The 19,276-nt window shown below is 45.6% G+C and overlaps 1 protein-coding gene across 1 annotated transcript in view; it reads left to right on the top strand.

The window, feature by feature from the left end:
* Positions 1-1,647: 1,647 nt before the first annotated feature.
* LOC141075937 (uncharacterized) overlaps positions 1,648-19,276 on the top strand; it is a 54,079-nt gene continuing 36,450 nt past the window's right edge. The window contains 4 exon segments of the mRNA XM_073563137.1: positions 1,648-1,869; positions 1,999-2,178; positions 12,862-12,985; positions 13,069-13,166. Of these exon segments, the coding sequence (XP_073419238.1) occupies positions 1,792-1,869; positions 1,999-2,178; positions 12,862-12,985; positions 13,069-13,166 (480 nt within the window). The 5' untranslated portion in view covers positions 1,648-1,791.

The following is a 19,276-nucleotide window of genomic DNA, read 5'->3' on the forward strand; positions in this document are numbered from 1 at the left end:
ATAAAAATATAGTGGTTTATTTGGATTCTTCCATCAAAGAAAAGATTATTACAGAAAAACATAAAAATAGGTGAAAGAGAGATTGTCCATTAGTTCATAGCAAAAGCTTGTCACCTTCTTTCTCTGGGATTGCAAATGGTAAAATGGCCTCTGTGTCTCTTAGGCTTCTTCGTAGTAAAGTTATATACCAGCTGTTCAGTTATGTCCGTGCAGAGATGACATCTTGCGTCTGTGTCTCATGATGGTGAGGGAAGGAGCGAGCGACCTCTACAGTTAGCCATGAATTATATATGTCTCTTGAAGCACGTGATCTCGGTATATATGGAGTTTGACATTTACCACTTGCTAAAATAGCACATGCAGTGTCAGTGGAAGGCAATGTCCCGTACAGAACTGAGTCTTATACGAAATTAACGGATTATTAATATTTAACACTCCCCCATACACACAAATATTCCAGCTTTCCTGTGGTCTGTATGAGAGAGTCGCCTCCAGACTCCTCTAGAGGAGGATTATCTACAGGAAGAACAAACGGATTATCCTCTGAAATTCAGGATGTCAGATCCTTCTCTGCCCTGACATCATCTGTCGGGAGGCCCCCAAATACATTATATGGTCGGCCAAACCCCCCGAAATCAGTGCTTTCATGGAACTTTAGTCTACTGTGTATGGGGGGTTATAAGGTAACTTATTGGACGCTGCCTCTAGCCCGGCCTAATAGACCTTCATACATTGCAGCCCAGACCTCATTATTAGGCATGTAAGTATCGGAGTAACTAGGCCGCCCCATACTATCGAGTACTTGGAGACGGGGGGGCATTCAGCCAAACTCTGTCACACCTTCTTAGATGTCATGTTTGCTTTTCACAGCAGCAAGTGGTTAAACTGTCAGGGTTTTTGTTGATGCCTCATCTGTGTCGTCCCTGCGGTGTACATCTATGTTCTGGGGCCCAAAAAGATTAATATCTTTTTAATAAATGTTTAACATGTTAAAATTTATAAAATGTGTCTTCTGCTTTTTACATATTTTTTTGCTTCTTACAAGAATTGTTGGAGGCAATTTTCTTTAGAAACATTTTAATATCGTCTTTTTCTGGAGTTTTTCCTGTAATATAGGAAAGCCTAAGGCCAGAAATAAACCCCATAAATCACTGTACATGGAGACTTTGGGATCAGATCATTTCTGTCCGTTGTGTTTGTGAAAACAAAAAATCTTTTCTAAAAGCCTCAAACTTCTGTGTGTGACTCAGAGCTGAGATCTAACGTGATTGAAGATTCCAGTGCAGGGAAGACGGGAAACCTTCATATAGACGGCCGGTGGGGATGGAGTCAGTGACCGACTCTGGACAAATCTGCTTCTAGAGCCGCAGTATAAGATGAAAATGTCGTCCTCATCATGAAGGAGTTATTTCTCATGTCGCGTGTAATGAATCTCTCCTGCAGTATTGCTAATGCCGATTCCAGGGTCGGTAAATGAGACGAGAATTAGCGTTATGGAAGATGAGTCTATGAGGAACGTGTTCAGCTGCCGACTCCGAGGAGGAAACTGCTTGTTGCCTGTGGCCTAAATATATAGGTTTTATTAGTAGATGTCAGGGGAGAAAACTAAACCCTGTAAATTAATAAATCTCCTCATATGTTTCCCTTATTATCTCCAGTAATTGTATTATTACACAGGATTCTTATGATGTTACATCGGATCATCTTCTTCTCATTCAGGTCTCTACAATATCGGATCCTCTCAGTGAAGATCTTCTACAGAAGAGAATTTTCCTGATTTACCCATCAAGGATGGATATGGACAGAGACAAGATGGCGGAGAGGATGTTACACCTCACCCTAGAGATCCTCTTCCGTCTCACTGGAGAGGTGAGAGATTCTGATGACATCACATTACATCATTCTTATCTATGGGAATAACAGATGGACAGAACTGGAGAGGTGAGGACTCTGGAAATGTCTGTCGTGAGATTTATTAATGTGTCTCTCTATAACCAGGATTACACAGTGGTGAAGAAGACCTCTAGTGATCGCTGTCAGGACCCTGTGCCTGAGGGATGGGGAAGACCCCTGAGCCCAATCACAGGGCCTCCACCTCACCCCCTGATCCATGAGGACATCAATCACCAGAAGAACCTAGACCTCATCTACAAGATGTTTGAGCTGCTGTCTGGAGAGGTGACACTGCTGGGAATGCTGGGACATTATTATTATTATTATTTATTTATAGAGCACCATTGATTCCATGGTGCTGTACATGAGAAGGGGTTACATACAAATTACAGATATCACTTACAGTAAGCAAACTGACAATGACAGACTGATACAGAGGGGAGAGAGGACCCTTCCCTTTCGGGCTTACATGCTACAGGATGGTGGGGAAGGAGACAGTAGGTTTGGGGGGTGGCAGCAGCTCCAGTGATGGTTAGGCGGTAGCTCTAGTAGTGGTGAGGAGGCAGAGGGGATCATTGCAGGCTGTAGGCTTTTTTGAAGAGGTGGGTTTTCAGGTTCCGTCTGAAGGATCCGAGTGTGGTTGATAGCCGGACGTGTTAGGGCAGGGAATTCTAGAGGATGGGGGCTATTCGGGAGAAGTCTTAGAAGCGGTTGGGTGAGGAGTGGAGGAGAGAAGGCGGTCTTGGGAGGACCAGAGATTACGTGAGGGAAGGTATCGGTAGATTAGTTCAGAGATATATGGAGGAGACAGGTTATAGATGGCCTTGTAGGTCAGTATAAGTAATTTGAATTGGATACGCTGAGTGAATGGAAGCCAGTGAAGAGATTCGCAGAGGGGAGAAGCGGAGGAGTAGTGAGGAGAGAGATGAATTAGTCTGGCGGCAGAGTTAAGGATGGACTGCAGAGGTGCAAGGGTGTTAGCAAGGAAGCCACAGAAAAGGATGTTGCAAAAGTCGAGGCGGGAGATGATGAGGGCATGCACAAGTAGTTTAGTAGATTGAGGGTTGACGAAGGGACGGATTCTGGAAATATTTTTGAGCTGGAGGCGGCAGGAGGTGGAGAGAGCTTGGATGTGCGGTTTGAAGGACAGGGCAGAGTCAAGGGTTACTCCGAGGCAGCGGACCTCCGGTAGGGGGGAAAGCGTGATGTCAATTTTTATAGAAAGGTCGGGTAAGGAAGATCTGTGAGATGGGGGAAAGATGATTAGTTCAGATTTGTCCACATTGAGTTTTAGGAAGCGAGAGGAGAAGAAGGAGAATATGGCTTATAGACACTCCGGGATTCTGGAGAGCAGAGAGGTGACATCTGGGCCAGAGAGGTAGATCTGAGTATCATCGGCATAAAGGTGGTACTGGAATCTGTGGGACTTTATGAGTTGCCTCAGGCCAAGTGTATAGATTGGGAAGAGTAGGGGTCCTAGAACAGAGCCATGGGGGACTCCAACAGAGAGAGGGTGGGATGAGGAGGTAGTGTGGGAGTGGGAGACACTGAATGTGCGGTTGGAGAGGTATGAGGAGATCCAGGATAGGGCGAGGTCTTTGATGCCGAAGGAGGAGAGGATCTGTAGTAGGAGGAAGTGGTCAACTGTGTTGAAAGCAGAGGACAGGTCTAGAAGGAGGAGTATAGAGTATTGTCCGTTAGCTTTGGCTGTAAGTAAGTCGTTAGTAATTTTGGTCAGGGCTGTCTCATTGGATTGATGGGGGTGGAAACCACATTGTAGATTGTCAAAGAGCAAGTTAAATGAGAGGTGGGAGGAAAGTTTATCTTGGACATGCAGCTCAAGGAGTTTAGAAGCGAATGGGAGCAGCGATATTGGGCGATAGCTGGACGTGGCTGTTGGGTCGAGGGTTGGCTTTTTAAGGATAGGCGTGATTGTGGCATGTTTGAAAGCAGAAGGAAAGGTACCAGAAGTTAGTGATAGGTTGAAGAGGTGGGTTAAGGATGGGATAAGTGTGGTGGTGAGGTTGGGAGGAGGTGGGATGGCATAGGGTCAAGTGCACAAGTGGTAAGGTGTGATTTGGAAAGAAGATGAGCAAGCTCCCCTTCAGTGATGTTAGATAGGGAGGTTATGGGGTTTGGGCATTGGTCTGGTGTGCAAAGGGGTTGTGGTGGTTGAGCAATAAAGACATGCTGTGTTTGGTCTATCTTGGTTTTTTAAAGTGCGCGCAAAGTCCTCGGCAGAGATGAGGGAGGTTGGAGGGGGCAGTGGTGGGCAGAGGAGGGAGTTAAAAGTATTGAACAACTGTTTGGGGTTGTGGGATAAGGAAGATACAAGGAATGTAAAGTAGGCCTGTTTAGCAGAGGTGAGAGCTGATTTGAATGCAAGTGTTGCTTGTTTGAGTGCAGTGAAGTCGTCTTGGGAATGTGTTTTCTTCCATTGCCGTTCTGCAATTCTGTATGCTTGCCGAAGCTTTTTGGTGGTATTATTGTGCCAGGGTTGTCTGTTGATTCGTCGCACTCTGTTAGGCATGACAGGGGCGACTGTTATGATTGGGCCACCGAGGAGGAGAGCAGGCCCTAGCTAAGCCACAGAAAACCAGAGAGGTTGGTAACTAACTGGATTGCAGACCCCTGATCCTATCCACACAACTAGCAGTAGCCGTGGAGCGTACCTACGATGATCCTAGACGCCTCGACACAGCCGGAGAACTAAATAAGCCTAAAGCAAGAAAGGGGAAATCTAAACCGCCCCAGAGCAGACCCCAAAGGAATAGATAGCCCCCAAACATATATTGTCGGTGAGACAAGATGAAAACACAAATGCAGGTAGGAAAATAGACTGAGCAAACAATGGGGCCCACACTAACTAGACAGGACAGGAAAGGAAAGACACTGTCTGCAATCACGCAAAAAACACTGCAAAAAATGCCCAACACGTCTGATAGAAAAATACTGAAGTCACTAGACTTTGCCCACTATATTAGCACTCTGGTATATTCTGAAAGCAGAGCAAAAAGAGGCCAAAGTAACATAGGGATGGAAATTCAGCACAGCCCCCGCCGGGGCTGGCTGACCACAACTGTTGTAAATTTGCTTTCTGGCCTGCTTTTGAGTACCCTAGGATCTGCGGTGCCTCCTGAGGTTTTAGTTCACCAGCCTGTTATGAGTTCATTTTCCCCTTCACCATTGAGGTCTGATGAACTCCCTCTTCTGGTGAAGGAAGGTAGTGAGGCTGATTACCAAGCACCTGAGCTGGGAGAGGATGACTGGGCGACGGGGATCTCTGACTGGATATAAGGCAGCCGACGCCCTTCTGCTTCGCTGGTGGCTTCTCTGTGGAATTCTAAGAGACCAGTCTGAATCCTGCTCCTCAAAAGCTAAGTTTTCTGCTTTGCCTTTTTGCATTTGTGTCTTTGTTTTAGTTTGCCTTGCTTTTCTGGATTCTGCCATTCCCTGCTGGGGTGAGCTGAATTCCTTTTTGTCGCTTTGCTCTGTCTTCAGAAAATACCTGAGTACTGACATAGTCTTTTTGAAGCCTAGCGTCTTCAGGGCCATTTTCCCTGTCAGTCTGTTGGCTATGATTTTGATAGGGTTTTTCGCGGATTGCAGACAGCAGCTTTCCTATCCTGTCCTATCTAGTTAGCTTGGGCCCCATCATTTGCTAAGTCTATCTTTCTATCTGTGTTAGTGTTTTTTCTTCTTGCTTCACCGTCATTATAAGTTGGGGGCTGCCTATTGCTTTGGGGTCTGCTCTGGGGCAGTTTAGATTTCTCTTTCTGTCTTTAGGCTAGACAGTTCTCCAGCTGTGATCGAGGGATCTAGGGCATCGTAGGAACCCCCCACGGCTACTGCTAGTCGTTGTTGATAGGTTCAGGGGTCTGCAATCCGATAGCTGCCAACTTCTCTGGTTTTCTGGACTTAGCTAGCATTTCTGTTTTTGCCTCCTACGGTGACTCATTCATAACAGAATCACCAGCCATACCGCAGATCCTAGGGTACTCAATAGCAGGAAAGAATTGAAAAAAGAAAAAAAAAAAAGTGTGTATATTTTTTTCCTCTATATCTCTGAGGCCGTAGGGGGAATTTTTTTTCTCTCAATGGAGATAAAGCAATTGTCTGATCGTGTGGAGCAGCTCACTGCTGAAGTGCGGGGAATTTCCGCCTACCTTGCTCATTCACATGCTGCTGAACCAAAGATCCCTACTCCTGATGTGTTTTTTGGGGATCGGTCTAAATTTTTGAATTTCAAAAATAATTGTAAATTATTTTTTGCCTTGAAGCCTAACTCATCAGGGAGCTCCGCGCAGCAGGTTAAAATTGTCATCTCTTTGCTGCGTGGCGATCCTCAGGATTGGGTGTTTTCTTTGAAACCTGATGATCCTAGTCTGACTAATGTGAACGCATTTTTTCAAGCCTTGGGGTTGTTGTATGACGAGCCTAATGCTATTGATCAGGCTGAAAAGACCCTGTTGGCATTGAGCCAGGGTCGAGATTCTGCAGAATTGTACTGTCAAAAATTCCGAAAGTGGGCGGTCCTTACTGCCTGGAATGATAATGCCTTGGCAGCTCTCTTTCGGAAGGGTTTGTCAGAAGCCGTAAAATATGCTATGGTGGGATTTCCTGTTCCCTCTGGTCTGGACGATTCTATGTCATTAGCCATTCAGGTTGATCGGCGTTTACGTGAACGCAGGACTGCACGAGAGGTGTTGCCACCTGTTGAACAAGTGTCTGAACCTATGCAATGTGATAGAGTTTTGTCCAGGGAGCAACGTCAGGAGTTCAGAAAGCGTAATAAGCTGTGTTTTTTTTGTGGAGATGCCTCACATATTATTTCTGTCTGTCCTAAAGGAGAGAAATGTTTTGCACACACGTTTTCTGTGGGTGGTGTTCAACCTAAGTTTCTTCTGGCAATTACTCTGATCTGCTCCCTGTCCACATTTTCCGCCAAGGCTTTTGTGGATTCGGGAGCAGCCCTGAACCTAATGGACTTGGATTTTGCTAAACATTGTGGATTTCCGATGACGCCTCTGCGGACGCTTATCCCTTTGAGAGGGATTGATGCTACTCCTTTGGCAAAAAATAAACCTCAGTTTTGGACCCAGGTGGTAATGCGGGTCGCCCCAAACCATCAAGAAAATTGCAGATTTTTGGTGTTGCATAATTTGCATGATACCATTGTTCTGGGGTTTCCCTGGTTGCAAATTCATAATCCAGTTTTGGACTGGAAATCTGTGTCTGTGGTGAGTTGGGGTTGTCGGTGTGCCCTTAGTGAGGCTCCGGTTTTTTCCACCTCTCCTCAGTCGCATGATGTTCCTGACTATTTGGCGGACTTTTATGATGTATTTAGTGAGAATGAGTCTGCGTCTTCGCCTCCTCATAGGAGTTATGACTGTGCAATTGAACTGAGCCCGGGGTGTAGATTTCCCAAGGGTCGGCTCTTCAATTTATCTGTACCCGAGCACGAGGCTATGCGATCCTATATTAAGGAGGCATTGGAGAAGGGTCATATTAGACCATCCTCTTCACCATTAGGTGCTGGGTTTTTTTTCGTGGCCAAAAAGGATGGTTCATTAAGGCCTTGTATTGATTATCGTGCCCTCAACAAAATTACTATTAAATATCAGTATCCGTTACCCCTGATTTCGGATCTATTCTCCAGAGTTAAAGGTGCTTGCTGGTTTACCAAGCTTGACCTCAGGGGGGCGTATAATCTTATCCGCATTAAGCATGGGGATGAATGGAAGATGGCGTTTAATACTCCAGAGGGACATTTTGAGTACCTGGTGATGCCTTTTGGGCTCACTAATGCCCCTTCTGTCTTCCAGTGCTTCATGAATGACATTTTCTGAGACTTTGTGGATAAATTTTTGCTTATCTATCTGGATGATATTTTGATCTTCTCCAAGGATTGGGATTCTCATGTGGAACATATTCGGACGGTGTTCCGGATCTTGAGGGAGAATTCCCTGTATGTCAAAGGATCGAAATGCCTTTTTGGGGTACAGAGGATTTCATTTTTGGGATTTATTTTGTCTCAGTCAACTATTGAAATGGATCCGGCCAAGGTACAGGCCATTTATGATTGGGTTCAGCCCACTTCTTTGAAGGCCCTTCAGAAGTTTTTGGGTTTTGCTAATTTTTATCGGAAATGTATAGCAAAATTTTCTAGTATTGCCAAGCCATTGACTAATCTGACTAAGAAGGGTGCTGATGTGTTGAATTGGGCTCCGGAGGCTGTTTCTTCCTTTCAGGAGCTGAAGCGAAGATTCACTTCTGCCCCGGTTTTGCGGCAACCTGATGTCTCACTGCCGTTCCAGGTAGAGGTGGACGCTTCTGAGATTGGTGCAGGAGCTGTTTTGTCCCAAAAGGATCCTGTAACATCTAAAATGAATCCCTGTGCTTTCTTTTCCCGAAAATTCTCCCCATCTTAACGTAACTATGATGTGGGGAATCGGGAACTGTTAGCCATGAAATGGGCATTTGAGGAGTGGAGACATTGGTTGGAGGGAGCTAAACATCAAGTCGTGGTCCTCACTGACCACAAGAATTTGATTTACCTGGAGTCGGCCAAACGCTTGAACCCTAGACAGGCTAGATGGGCCTTGTTTTTTACACGTTTTGATTTTGTGGTCTCTTTTCTTCCTGGCACTAAGAATGTCAAGGCTGACGCTCTTTCTAGGAGCTTCTTTGCTGATTCTCCTGTGGTGACCAGGCCTGCTACCATCTTAGGCAAAGCGGTAGTTCTTTCTGCCATCTCGCCCGATTTGAGACGTGCTCTGGAAGAGTTCCAGGAGGACAAACCTGAGCGTTGTCCCAGTGGAAAGTTGTATGTTCCTGACCAGTGGAAGAAGAGAGTGATGTCTGAAGTTCATTGCTCTGCATTGGCTGGTCATCCAGGTATTTTTGGTACTAGAGATCTGGTGAGTCGGTCTTTTTGGTGGCCCGCCTTGTCTCGTGATGTCAGGAATTTTGTGCAGTCCTGTGGGACTTGCACCCGGTCTAAACCTTGTTCTCGCTCTAGTGGGTTGTTGATGCCTTTGCCAGTCCCCAGGAGGCCATGGACCCATATTTCAATGGATTTCATCTCTGATATGCCTGTCTCTCAGAGAATGACTGTTATTTGGGTGATTTGTCATAGGTTCTCTAAGATGGTTCATCTTGTACCACTCCCTAAGTTGACATCTTCTTCTGAGTTGGTGCCCCTGTTTTTGCAACAGGTGGTTCGCTTGCACGGGATTCCTGAGAACATTGTATCTGACAGAGGAGTTCAGTTTGTGTCTAGATTTTGGAGGACGTTCTGTTCCAAGCTGGGAATTCAGTTGTCCTTCTCTGCGTTTCACCCTCAGACCAATGGGCAGACGGAGAGAACAAACCAGACCTTGGAGTCGTATTTGAGATGTTTTATTTCCGCTGATCAGGATGATTGGGTTTCATTTTTGCCCTTGGCCGAATTTGCTTTAAATAATAGAGCTAGTTCTGCCACTTTGATGTCACCTTTTTTTTGTAACTTTGGGTTTCATCCTCGATTTTCTTCAGGGCAGGTGGAGCCTTCTGCCTGCCCAGGTGTTGACACTGTGGTGGAGAGAATGCACCAGATCTGGGTACCAAGTGGTGGATAAGTTATCTCTCTCCCAGGAAAAGGCCCAGTGGTTTTCCAACCGACATAGGACCGTTGGTCCCCAGTTTAAGGTTGGTGATATGGTTTGGTTATCATCAAAAAGTATCGCTATGAAGGTAGCTTCTCCTAAGTTTAAGCCTAGATTTATTGGGCCTTACAAGATTTTGGAGATCATTAATCTGGTCTCTTTTCGGTTGGCTCTTCCTGTCACATTTAAAATCCATAATGTGTTTCATAAGTCCTTGTTGAAGAGGTTTGTTGAACCAGCAGTTCCTGGGGTGGCACCTCCGGACCCTGTATTGGTTGAAGGTAACATGGAATATGAGGTAGAGAAGATACTGGATTCCCGTCTGGCTAGACGGAGACTCCAGTATTTGGTTAAGTGGAAGGGTTATGGTCAGGAGGATAATTCCTGGGTCTCTGCCTCTGATATTCATGCCAAAAGATTGGTGCGTGCCTTTCATCGGGCTCACCCTGGTCGCCCTGGTGGCGTGGATGAGGGTTCGGTGACCCCTCCTCAAGGGGGAGGTACTGTTATGAGTTCGTTTTCCCCTTCGCCATTGAGGTCTGATGAACTCCCTCTTCTGGTGAAGGAAGGTAGTGAGGCTGATTACCAAGCACCTGAGCTGGGAGAGGATGACTGGGCGACGGGGATCTCTGACTGGATATAAGGCAGCCGATGCCCTTCTGCTTCGCTGGTGGCTTCTCTGTGGAATTCTAGGAGACCAGTCTGATTCCTGCTCCTCAAAAGCTAAGTTTTCTGCTTTGCCTTTTTGCATTTGTGTCTTGGTTTTAGTTTGCCTTGCTTTTCTGGATTCTGCCATTCCCTGCTGGGGTGAGCTGAATTCCTTTTTGTCGCTTTGCTCTGTCTTCAGAAAATACCTGAGTACTGACATAGTCTTTTTGAAGCCTAGCGTCTTCAGGGCCTTTTTCCCTGTCAGTCTGTTGGCTCTTATTTTGATAGGGTTTTTCGCGGATTGCAGACAGCAGCTTTCCTATCCTGTCCTATCTAGTTAGCTTGGGCCCCATCATTTGCTCAATCTATCTTTCTATCTGTGTTAGTGTTTTTTCTTCTTGCTTCACCGTCATTATATGTTGGGGGCTGCCTATTGCTTTGGGGTCTGCTCTGGGGCAGTTTAGATTTCCCTTTCTGTCTTTAGGCTAGGCAGTTCTCCGGCTGTGATCGAGGGGTCTAGGGCATCGTAGGAACCCCCCACGGCTACTGCTAGTTGTTGTTGATAGGTTCAGGGGTCTGCAATCCGATAGCTGCCAACTTCTCTGGTTTTCTGGACTTAGCTAGCATTTCTGTTTTTGCCTCCTATGGTGACTCATTCATAACACCAGCCTAAACCGCAGATCTTAGGGTACTCAAAACCAGGCCAGAAAACGAATTCACAACAGGCGACCAAGTTGATGGCTTATGCAAGAGTGGCATTGTAGAAAGTAGTGGCAGTGTCGTGGAGTGAAGATATGGAGGACAGTGGTAGAATAGAGTCAGAGAGTATGCGAGTGTCTAGATGTGTGTGGTTTCTGCGGGGGTGCGCATGCTTCTGGACATCGGTGACAGGTGAGGAGGACAGGGATGAGAAAGTGAGTAGATGGTGGTCAGATAAAAGGAGATGGGAGGTGGTGAAGTTAGAAAGAGAGCAGAGACGGGTGAAGGCCAGGTCTAATGTATGTATGTCCGTCTGTGTGGGTGGCTGAGGAGGACCACTGAGTAAGTCCAAAAGATGAAGTAAGGGACAGGAGTTTGGAGGCTGCTGAATGGTGGGTGTCAATGGGGATGTTGAAGCCACCCATGATGATGGTGGGAATGTCAGCAGAGAGAAAGTGAAGGAGCCAGGTGGAGAATTGGTCAATGAAGGCAGTGGTCGGGCCTGGAGGTCGGTATATGACGGCCACTTGGAGGTTGGAGGGAGAGTAGATGCGGACAGAGTGGACTTCAAAAAAGGGGAGGACAAGGCAGGGAAGAGGTGGGATTGGGTTGAAGGTGCAGTTGGAAGAAAGGAGAAGGCCCACTCCTCCGCCATGTCTGTTGCCAGGGCGAGGAGTATGGATGAAGTGGAGGCCGCCGTATCCTAGCACAGCAGGAGAGGCTGTGTCGGAGGGTGTCAGCCATGTTTCGGTGAGGCCAAGGAAGGAAAAATTACGAGAGGTAAAGAGGTCGTGAATCACATGGAGTTTATTGCAGACGGAGTGATCCAAAGAGTGGGAGCAGGGTGGTGGGTGTCAAGGGCACGGATTTGAGGTGGGAAAGATTTCTGGTGTTTGTGTTGGTTTGGGAACGATAGAAGGGGGTAATGATGGGAGGTATGGGCTGTGGGGGTCCAGGGTTGGGAGATATGTCACCAGCAGTGAGGAGAAGCAGAGAGAGGGAGAGCATATGGGAGAAGAAGGGTGGGTGGCTTGCTTTGTATTTTATTAGGAGAGCTCTGAGGTCAGGTGGGGAGGCAAGAGGGAAGGAGAGATTATTATTTGGTTAGCGGGTGCTGGGGTTTGAGGATAGCGAAGGCGAGTAAGGAGTAGTAGAGTCAAAATTGTTAGTGCATATGTCAGCATGGTGATAGTAATTTAGAAGGCAAAAGAAATTTAGAACATGTAAATGCAGCGGTTAGTCGTACCTTCTGGTCACCTCAGGCTCATTTCAGATGTTATCCTTAGAAAACATCCTTGCAATGACAGACCTCTAAGTCTGAATTTATACTAACTTAACAGCATATGAAAGGGCCCAGGTGTGATCAGAAAGGGAGACTGGATGCAGACACAGGAGACGATTAATTAAAGTCACAAGAGGAAATGCAAAGGGAGATAGTATTGCAGCCATAACATATACGAGTGATAGCAGACAGATACAGGGGTGATTGGGGTTCAAGAAAGATGGGTGATGATGGTATTGCAGCCGGGACACATACCATTGATAGCAGACAGATACAGGGGTGATTGGGGTTCAGGAAAGATGGGTGATGATGATATTGCAGCCAGGACACATACCATTGATAGCAGACAGATACTGGGGTGATTGGGATTTCGGAAAGATGGGTGATGATGGTATTGCAGCCGGGACACATACCATTGATAGCAGACAGATACAGGGTGATTGGGGTTCAGGAAAGATGGGTGATGATGGTATTGCAGCCAGAACACATACCTGTGCATGAAGCAGATCGATTGTCAGAGTGATAGTAATAGTGAAGCATAGTAATAATAATAATGAAGCATCTATAGCAGGGAGTCATTTTCAGGCATATTTCAGATGTTATCCTTAGAACGACATCCTTGGAATGACAGACTGACATTATACAGTATGCTATGAAAGGATTGGGGGATGACGGTATCATTGTATGTGTCAGGTTCCTATAAGGTGTCAGGATGTCGCTGTCTATTTCTCCATGGAGGAGTGGGAGTATTTAGAAGGCCACAAAGATCAGTACAAGAACGTCATAATGGAGGTTCCCCAGCCCCTCACATCTCCAGGTAATAGACAGGACTAAATACACACGGCCTATAATTATCTGTATGTAGAGAATGAATTCAATCCCTGTATGTGTTTCCTCCAGATCTATCCAGTAAGAGGACAACATCAGAGAGATGTCCCCGTCCTCTTCTTCCACAGGACTGTAACCAAGAAGATCCCAGTGCTCCTCAGGATCATCAGGTAGATGGAGAGAAGGTGTCAGGAGATCTCCGCTATGATGTGTAGATGGCTGTGAAGGTCTTGTGCTCAGTCTTGTTTTATCCACCAGTATTATATGTTTTATACTTTATAGAAAGTTGTACATTTAACTCTGCTAAGCTGTGACTGTTCAGTCTTTATAGCTGCAAGCTGAGTGTAATCATGGCCACTGCACTCTGTAAACCTACTCTTATGATTTCAAGGGACGATTTATTATTCTGGAATCATCCGCAATTTCTCATGGACTCCCCTTCTTGGAGCATGATTGCTAATTCAACAATTGAGTACATAAAATCCATTACTTCTGTGAAACCTGTGGAGGTGTACTGCAAGAGAGGTAGGAGAGGAGGCGTCCTGGCACGCCTTCGGACGAGAGGGTCCAGAACAGCTCTTCCTTCACTCCACTTGGCTAATGTCCGTTCCTTATCTAACAAAATGGAGGATCTGAGCTTACTTTGTAACATGAGATCTGATATGGCCAATTCAGCTGCTCTTTGTTTTACTGAGACCTGGTTGAATGAGACCATCCCTGATTGCAGTCTGGATCTACCTGGTTTTGTTATCTACAGAGCTGACCGTGATTGTGTAGCTTCAGGTAAACAAAGGGGGGGTGAGGTATGTCTCTACATCAACACTAGCTGGTGCTGTGATGTTAACATACTGGGAAAAAGTTGCTCTCCAGATCTAGAGTACCTTGCACTCCATTTTAGACCTTTTTACTCTCCAAGAGAGTTTTCATCTATGGTTCTGGTTGCAGTATATATTCCCCCTCAAGCATCTGTTAAAGCTGCTATTGGTGAATTAGCTTGCAAAATATCAGAATGGGAGAAAGGATCTCCAGAAGCATTTGTGATCGTAATGGGGGACTTTAACAAAGGAAAACTCAACCTGGATCTCCCCAAATTTACTCAACATATAAACTGCTTCACGAGAGAGAACAATACGCTTGTCACTGCTATACAGTTATAAAAGGGGCCTACAGGGCAGTGAGGAGAGCAGCAGTGGGCTTTTCAGATCATTGTCTAATTCATTTAATTCCAGCCTACAGGCAAAGGTTGAAAACATCCAAACCTACAGTTTATACAAAGAAGACATGGTCTGAGGAGGCAAAATTGCAACTACATGCAGTGTCCTCATATATCCGTTTTTGTGAAGACACGTTTATTCCATCCAAATCTGTCCACTTTCGGGGAAACAACAAGCCGTGGTTTACAAATAAAGTCAGGTTGATCCGTAAGAGAAAAGAGGAGGCTTATAAAGCAGGCGATATTACTGAATTCAAGAAACTTAGGAACTCGCTATCTAAAGAGATCAAGTTAGCCAAACACGAGTATGCAAAGATTCTGGAGGAAAGGTTCTCACCAAAAGATACTAGATCTGCATGGAGAGGATTAAGAGAGGTTACCAATTATAAAAGCCACCCCACTATAGTGAACGCCACCAGAAGTCTGGCAGCAGAGTTAAATGAATTCTACTGCAGATTTGAGGCAAGCTCTACACACAGTGGCTATTCATCTCTAAGCTCCTCAGTCTGTTCATATAAAGATCATTCATTGTGCAACACCCAAGTAGTGATCTCCGAGGCAGAGGTGATACGCATCCTAAAGGGACTTAAGGTCAAAAAGGCACCTGGCCCTGATGGTGTATCTCCAATGTGTCTGAAAGTATGTGCTACCCAGCTTGCCCCTATACTGACAAATATATACAATGTGTCACTGAAAGAGTGCGTTGTACCTCAGTGATATCCCTGAGGAAGGTGCCAGGAAGGGCGCCAAAACGCGTAGGAGGAAATAAAGGAGTACACTGCTACTACATCTTGCATCCCAGGTGATTTGTGTATTTCGGCTAGCGCGGACTGCAACACACCCTGCTTCCCATTACTCACCTGATAAAATTCACGCAGAAGCTATGGGACCCGCTTCAGTTTGCCTATAAGGAGAATCGTTCGGCAAACGACACTGTCAATCTGGCACTGAAGTACATTTTGGATCATACAGATGAACTGCACTCATATGTCCGGATTCTTTTCATGGACTTTAGCTCAGTGTTCAATACCATTGATCCGAATTTACTTCATAAGAAAATGGTAGCTCTTGGAATCCCTCTCAACTTATGCTTGTGGATTTATAACTTCCTGACAGCCAGGATACAGAGTGTAAAAGTTGGACCATTCACTTCGGACACCTTGGTCACAAACATCAGGGCACCTCAGGGGTGTGTTTTGTCCCCGTTACTGTATTCTCTCTATACGAATGATTGCATCTCTTCAGCAGACTCCGTAAAAATCTTGAAATTTGCCGATGATATAACACTGATTGGTCTCATCAGGGGAAATGCTGAAGACTTGTATCGGAGTGAGGTGGAAAGAATATGTGACTGGTGTAAAGCCAATAATCTTGTACTCAACACTAAAAAAGCTGCTGAGATGGTTGTGGATTTTAGGAAAGATCAACATGAGATACTTCCAATCTACATCCATGACGAAGTGGTTCTTAGGGTCACAGAGACCAAATTCCTTGGTGTTATCATCTCTCATGATCTTAAATGGGGGAAAAACATGGATGCTGTTATAAGAAAAGCACAACAGAGGATGTTCTTCCTGCGTCAGCTGAAAAGATATGGTTTGTCTAAGAATCTGCTCTGATCTTATTCTTTAATGCTGTCATCAGATCTGTGATTTGTTCCTCTCTGATAGTTTGGTATGTGGGAGCCACTGCGCATGACAAACTCCGCTTACAAAGGACTTTCAGAACAGCAGAGAGAATTATAGGTTCCCCCCTGCCTAAAATCCAGGATCTTTATGATAAGAGTATTCGATCCCACGCATTGAAAATTTCATCCGATCCCTCTCACCCGGGACACTCCTCATTCCAACTACTCCCTTCAGGACGTTGCTTCAGAGTCCCCAAATGCAGCACCAACCGCCATATGAACAGCTTCTATCCACTCTCTGTTCAACAATTAAATCGTCATGTGTAGACTATATACTGTATCTGTCTTGTTAGATGTTACTTGTTGTATCTGTTGTTATATATTATGTTGCCTCTTTGCCACAAAGAATTCCTTGTATATGTAATATGTACTTGGCGATAATAAATTTGATTGATTGATTGATTGATATACTTGTGTAATGAGAACGGTGGAGATGGCAGGATTAGAGCTGACACCAGTGACCGGAGATGAGCTTTTTACTTCCGATCACAGCTGAGCGGTCATGCTGTGTTCTGACAACATGGGAACCACGGCTCTGTGACCGGCAGGGATGATTTTACTGCCAATCAGAAGTGCTACACCGGAGTTTACCACAATGTCACACAGCTTGGGAAACACCGGCTTTTGTGTTGTGCAATGTTCGGCTATATTCTGCGATTAAATCGGCAAATATTGCAAATTCGGCGATCGTGAACCGAGCATTGAAATATTCGCTCAACTCTCGCCATAGTTCTGTGTGAGGTGCTGTGGGGCCGTCATACTGTGTGGGGACCTCATACTGAGCTACATGGCCACACAGGAGAACAATTTCCTTGTGATGAGTCAGATAGAAAGTGAGAAATCCAGGCCTTTGGTCTATCTGATTGCCGTCCTCCTGAATTGATATGGTGTTGTGTGCCAGGAGGGAGACATCAGATAGTACGTTCTGAAGGAAAGCAAAGATATAATGGCAGTAAGAATTCGGATTCCAGGCAGGGGGCATAGCGGAGACAAAGAGCAGGAAGAGGTCATTAGCTCAGGTTTGCTGCTCTATTGTGGCTTATAACAAAGGTTATGTACTGCCGCATGTCACCGGAAAGTTCCTGACTGCATAATGCAGAAGAAGCATTCATAAAGTGTTGTGCCTGCCATCTGATGTATATACTTCTCATCAAGGTCTTGTTAAGTGTAGGAAAGTCTATTTTTCAACTTTGGTCTCCCTCATTCATCTCCATAACATCTGGTCTGGGCCTACAACGACAGCATGCAATCTGCGGAGTCGGGAGTTATGACTCTGCCAAATATGTATGTTCGGGCGGTGTAGAAAATTGCTTTGGAAAGGCTTCTGGGATCGACTTTGGGATTGCCCCTTGCAGACCGGGGGGGGGCTGGACCCTCATCTGACCTTGTTTTCCATGGGCACACCGCTGGTGAAAGTTCCGTCTCTTCCTGCTGCACGCGCCATCTTCCTACTCTGTGGTGACATCACTGCTACCCGGTGTTTGGGCGGTGTGGAGATTTCCTTCTGAACAGCATCTGCGTCCTGCCTTAGGCTTGCCCCTTGCTGACCGGAGGTTTTCGCCCTCCTCTGCTCAAGTTAAGGCAGGGCACATCGTTGGTAAGTTCCTATGGAGGACTGCTGCGGGCGCCATCTTCCTCCACCTTCAGTGATGTCCCCAGGCGCGACCAATCAGCGACGTGGGATTTCCGTTACAGACAGACAGAATTGGACGATTATATACAGTGGGGAAAAAAAGTATTTAGTCAGTCAGCAATAGTGCAAGTTCCACCACTTAAAAAGATGAGAGGCGTCTGTAATTTACATCATAGGTAGACCTCAACTATGGGAGACAAACTGAGAAAAAAAAAATCCAGAAAATCACATTGTCTGTTTTTTTTTTCATTTTATTTGCATATGGTGGAAAATAAGTATTTGGTCAGAAACAAAATTTCATCTCAATACTTTGTGATATATCCTTTGTTGGCAATGACAGAGGTCAAACGTTTTCTGTAAGTCTTCACAAGGTTGCCACACACTGTTGTTGGTATGTTGGCCCATTCCTCCATGCAGATCTCCTCTAGAGCAGTGATGTTTTTGGCTTTTCGCTTGGCAACACGGACTTTCAACTCCCTCCAAAGGTTTTCTATAGGATTGAGATCTGGAGACTGGCTAGGCCACTCCAGGACCTTGAAATGCTTCTTACGAAGCCACTCCTTCGTTGCCCTGGCGGTGTGCTTTGGATCATTGTCATGTTGAAAGACCCAGCCACGTTTCATCTTCAATGCCATTGCTGATAGAAGGAGGTTTGCACTCACAATCTCACGATACATGGCCCCATTCATTCTTTCAAGTACCCGGATCAGTTGTCCTGGCCCCTTTGCAGAGAAACAGCCCCAAAGCATGATGTTTCCACCACCATGCTTTACAGTAGGTATGGTGTTTGATGGATGCAACTCAGTATTCTTTTTCCTCCAAACACGACAAGTTGTGTTTCTACCAAACAGTTCCAGTTTGGTTTCATCAGACCATAGGAGATTCTCCCAAAACTCCTCTGGATCATCCAAATGCTCTCTAGCAAACTTCAGACGTGCCCGGACATGTACAGGCTTAAGCAGTGGGACACGTCTGGCACTGCAGGATCTGAGTCCATGGTGGCGTAGTGTGTTATGGTAGGCCTTGTTACATTGGTCCCAGCTCTCTGCAGTTCATTCACTAGGTCCCACCGCGTGGTTCTGGGATTTTTGCTCACCGTTCTTGTGATCATTCTGACCCCACGGGGTGGGATTTTGCGCGGAGCACCAGATCGAGGGAGATTATCAGTGGTCTTGTATGTCTTCCATTTTCTAATTATTGCTCCCACAGTTGATTTCTTCACTCCAAGCTGGTTGGCTATTGCAGATTCAATCTTCCCAGCCTGGTGCAGGGCTACAATTTTGTTTCTGGTGTCCTTTGACAGCTCTTTGGTCTTCACCATAGTGGAGTTTGGAGTCAGACTGTTTGAGGGTGTGCACAGGTGTCTTTTTATACTGATAACAAGTTTAAACAGGTGCCATTACTACAGGTAATGAGTGGAGGAAAGAGGAGACTCTTAAAGAAGAAGTTACATGTCTGTGAGAGCCAGAAATCTTGATTGCTTGTTTCTGACCAAATACTTATTTTCCACCATAATATGCAAATAAAATGAAAAAAAAACAGACAATGTGATTTTCTGGATTTTTTTTTCTCAGTTTGTCTCCCATAGTTGAGGTCTACCTATGATGTAAATTACAGACGCCTCTCATCTTTTTAAGTGGTGGAACTTGCACTATTCCTGACTGACTAAATACTTTTTTTCCCCACTGTATAGCTGACCCGTGGAAGCGCTGTTAGGCCGTCGTCAGAGTTTGCTCACTCCTTTCTT

Source organism: Dendrobates tinctorius, unplaced genomic scaffold, assembly GCF_039654945.1.
Source record: "Dendrobates tinctorius isolate UK_male_01 unplaced genomic scaffold, ASM3965494v1 ptg000380l, whole genome shotgun sequence".
NCBI classification, from domain to species: Eukaryota; Metazoa; Chordata; class Amphibia; order Anura; family Dendrobatidae; genus Dendrobates; species Dendrobates tinctorius.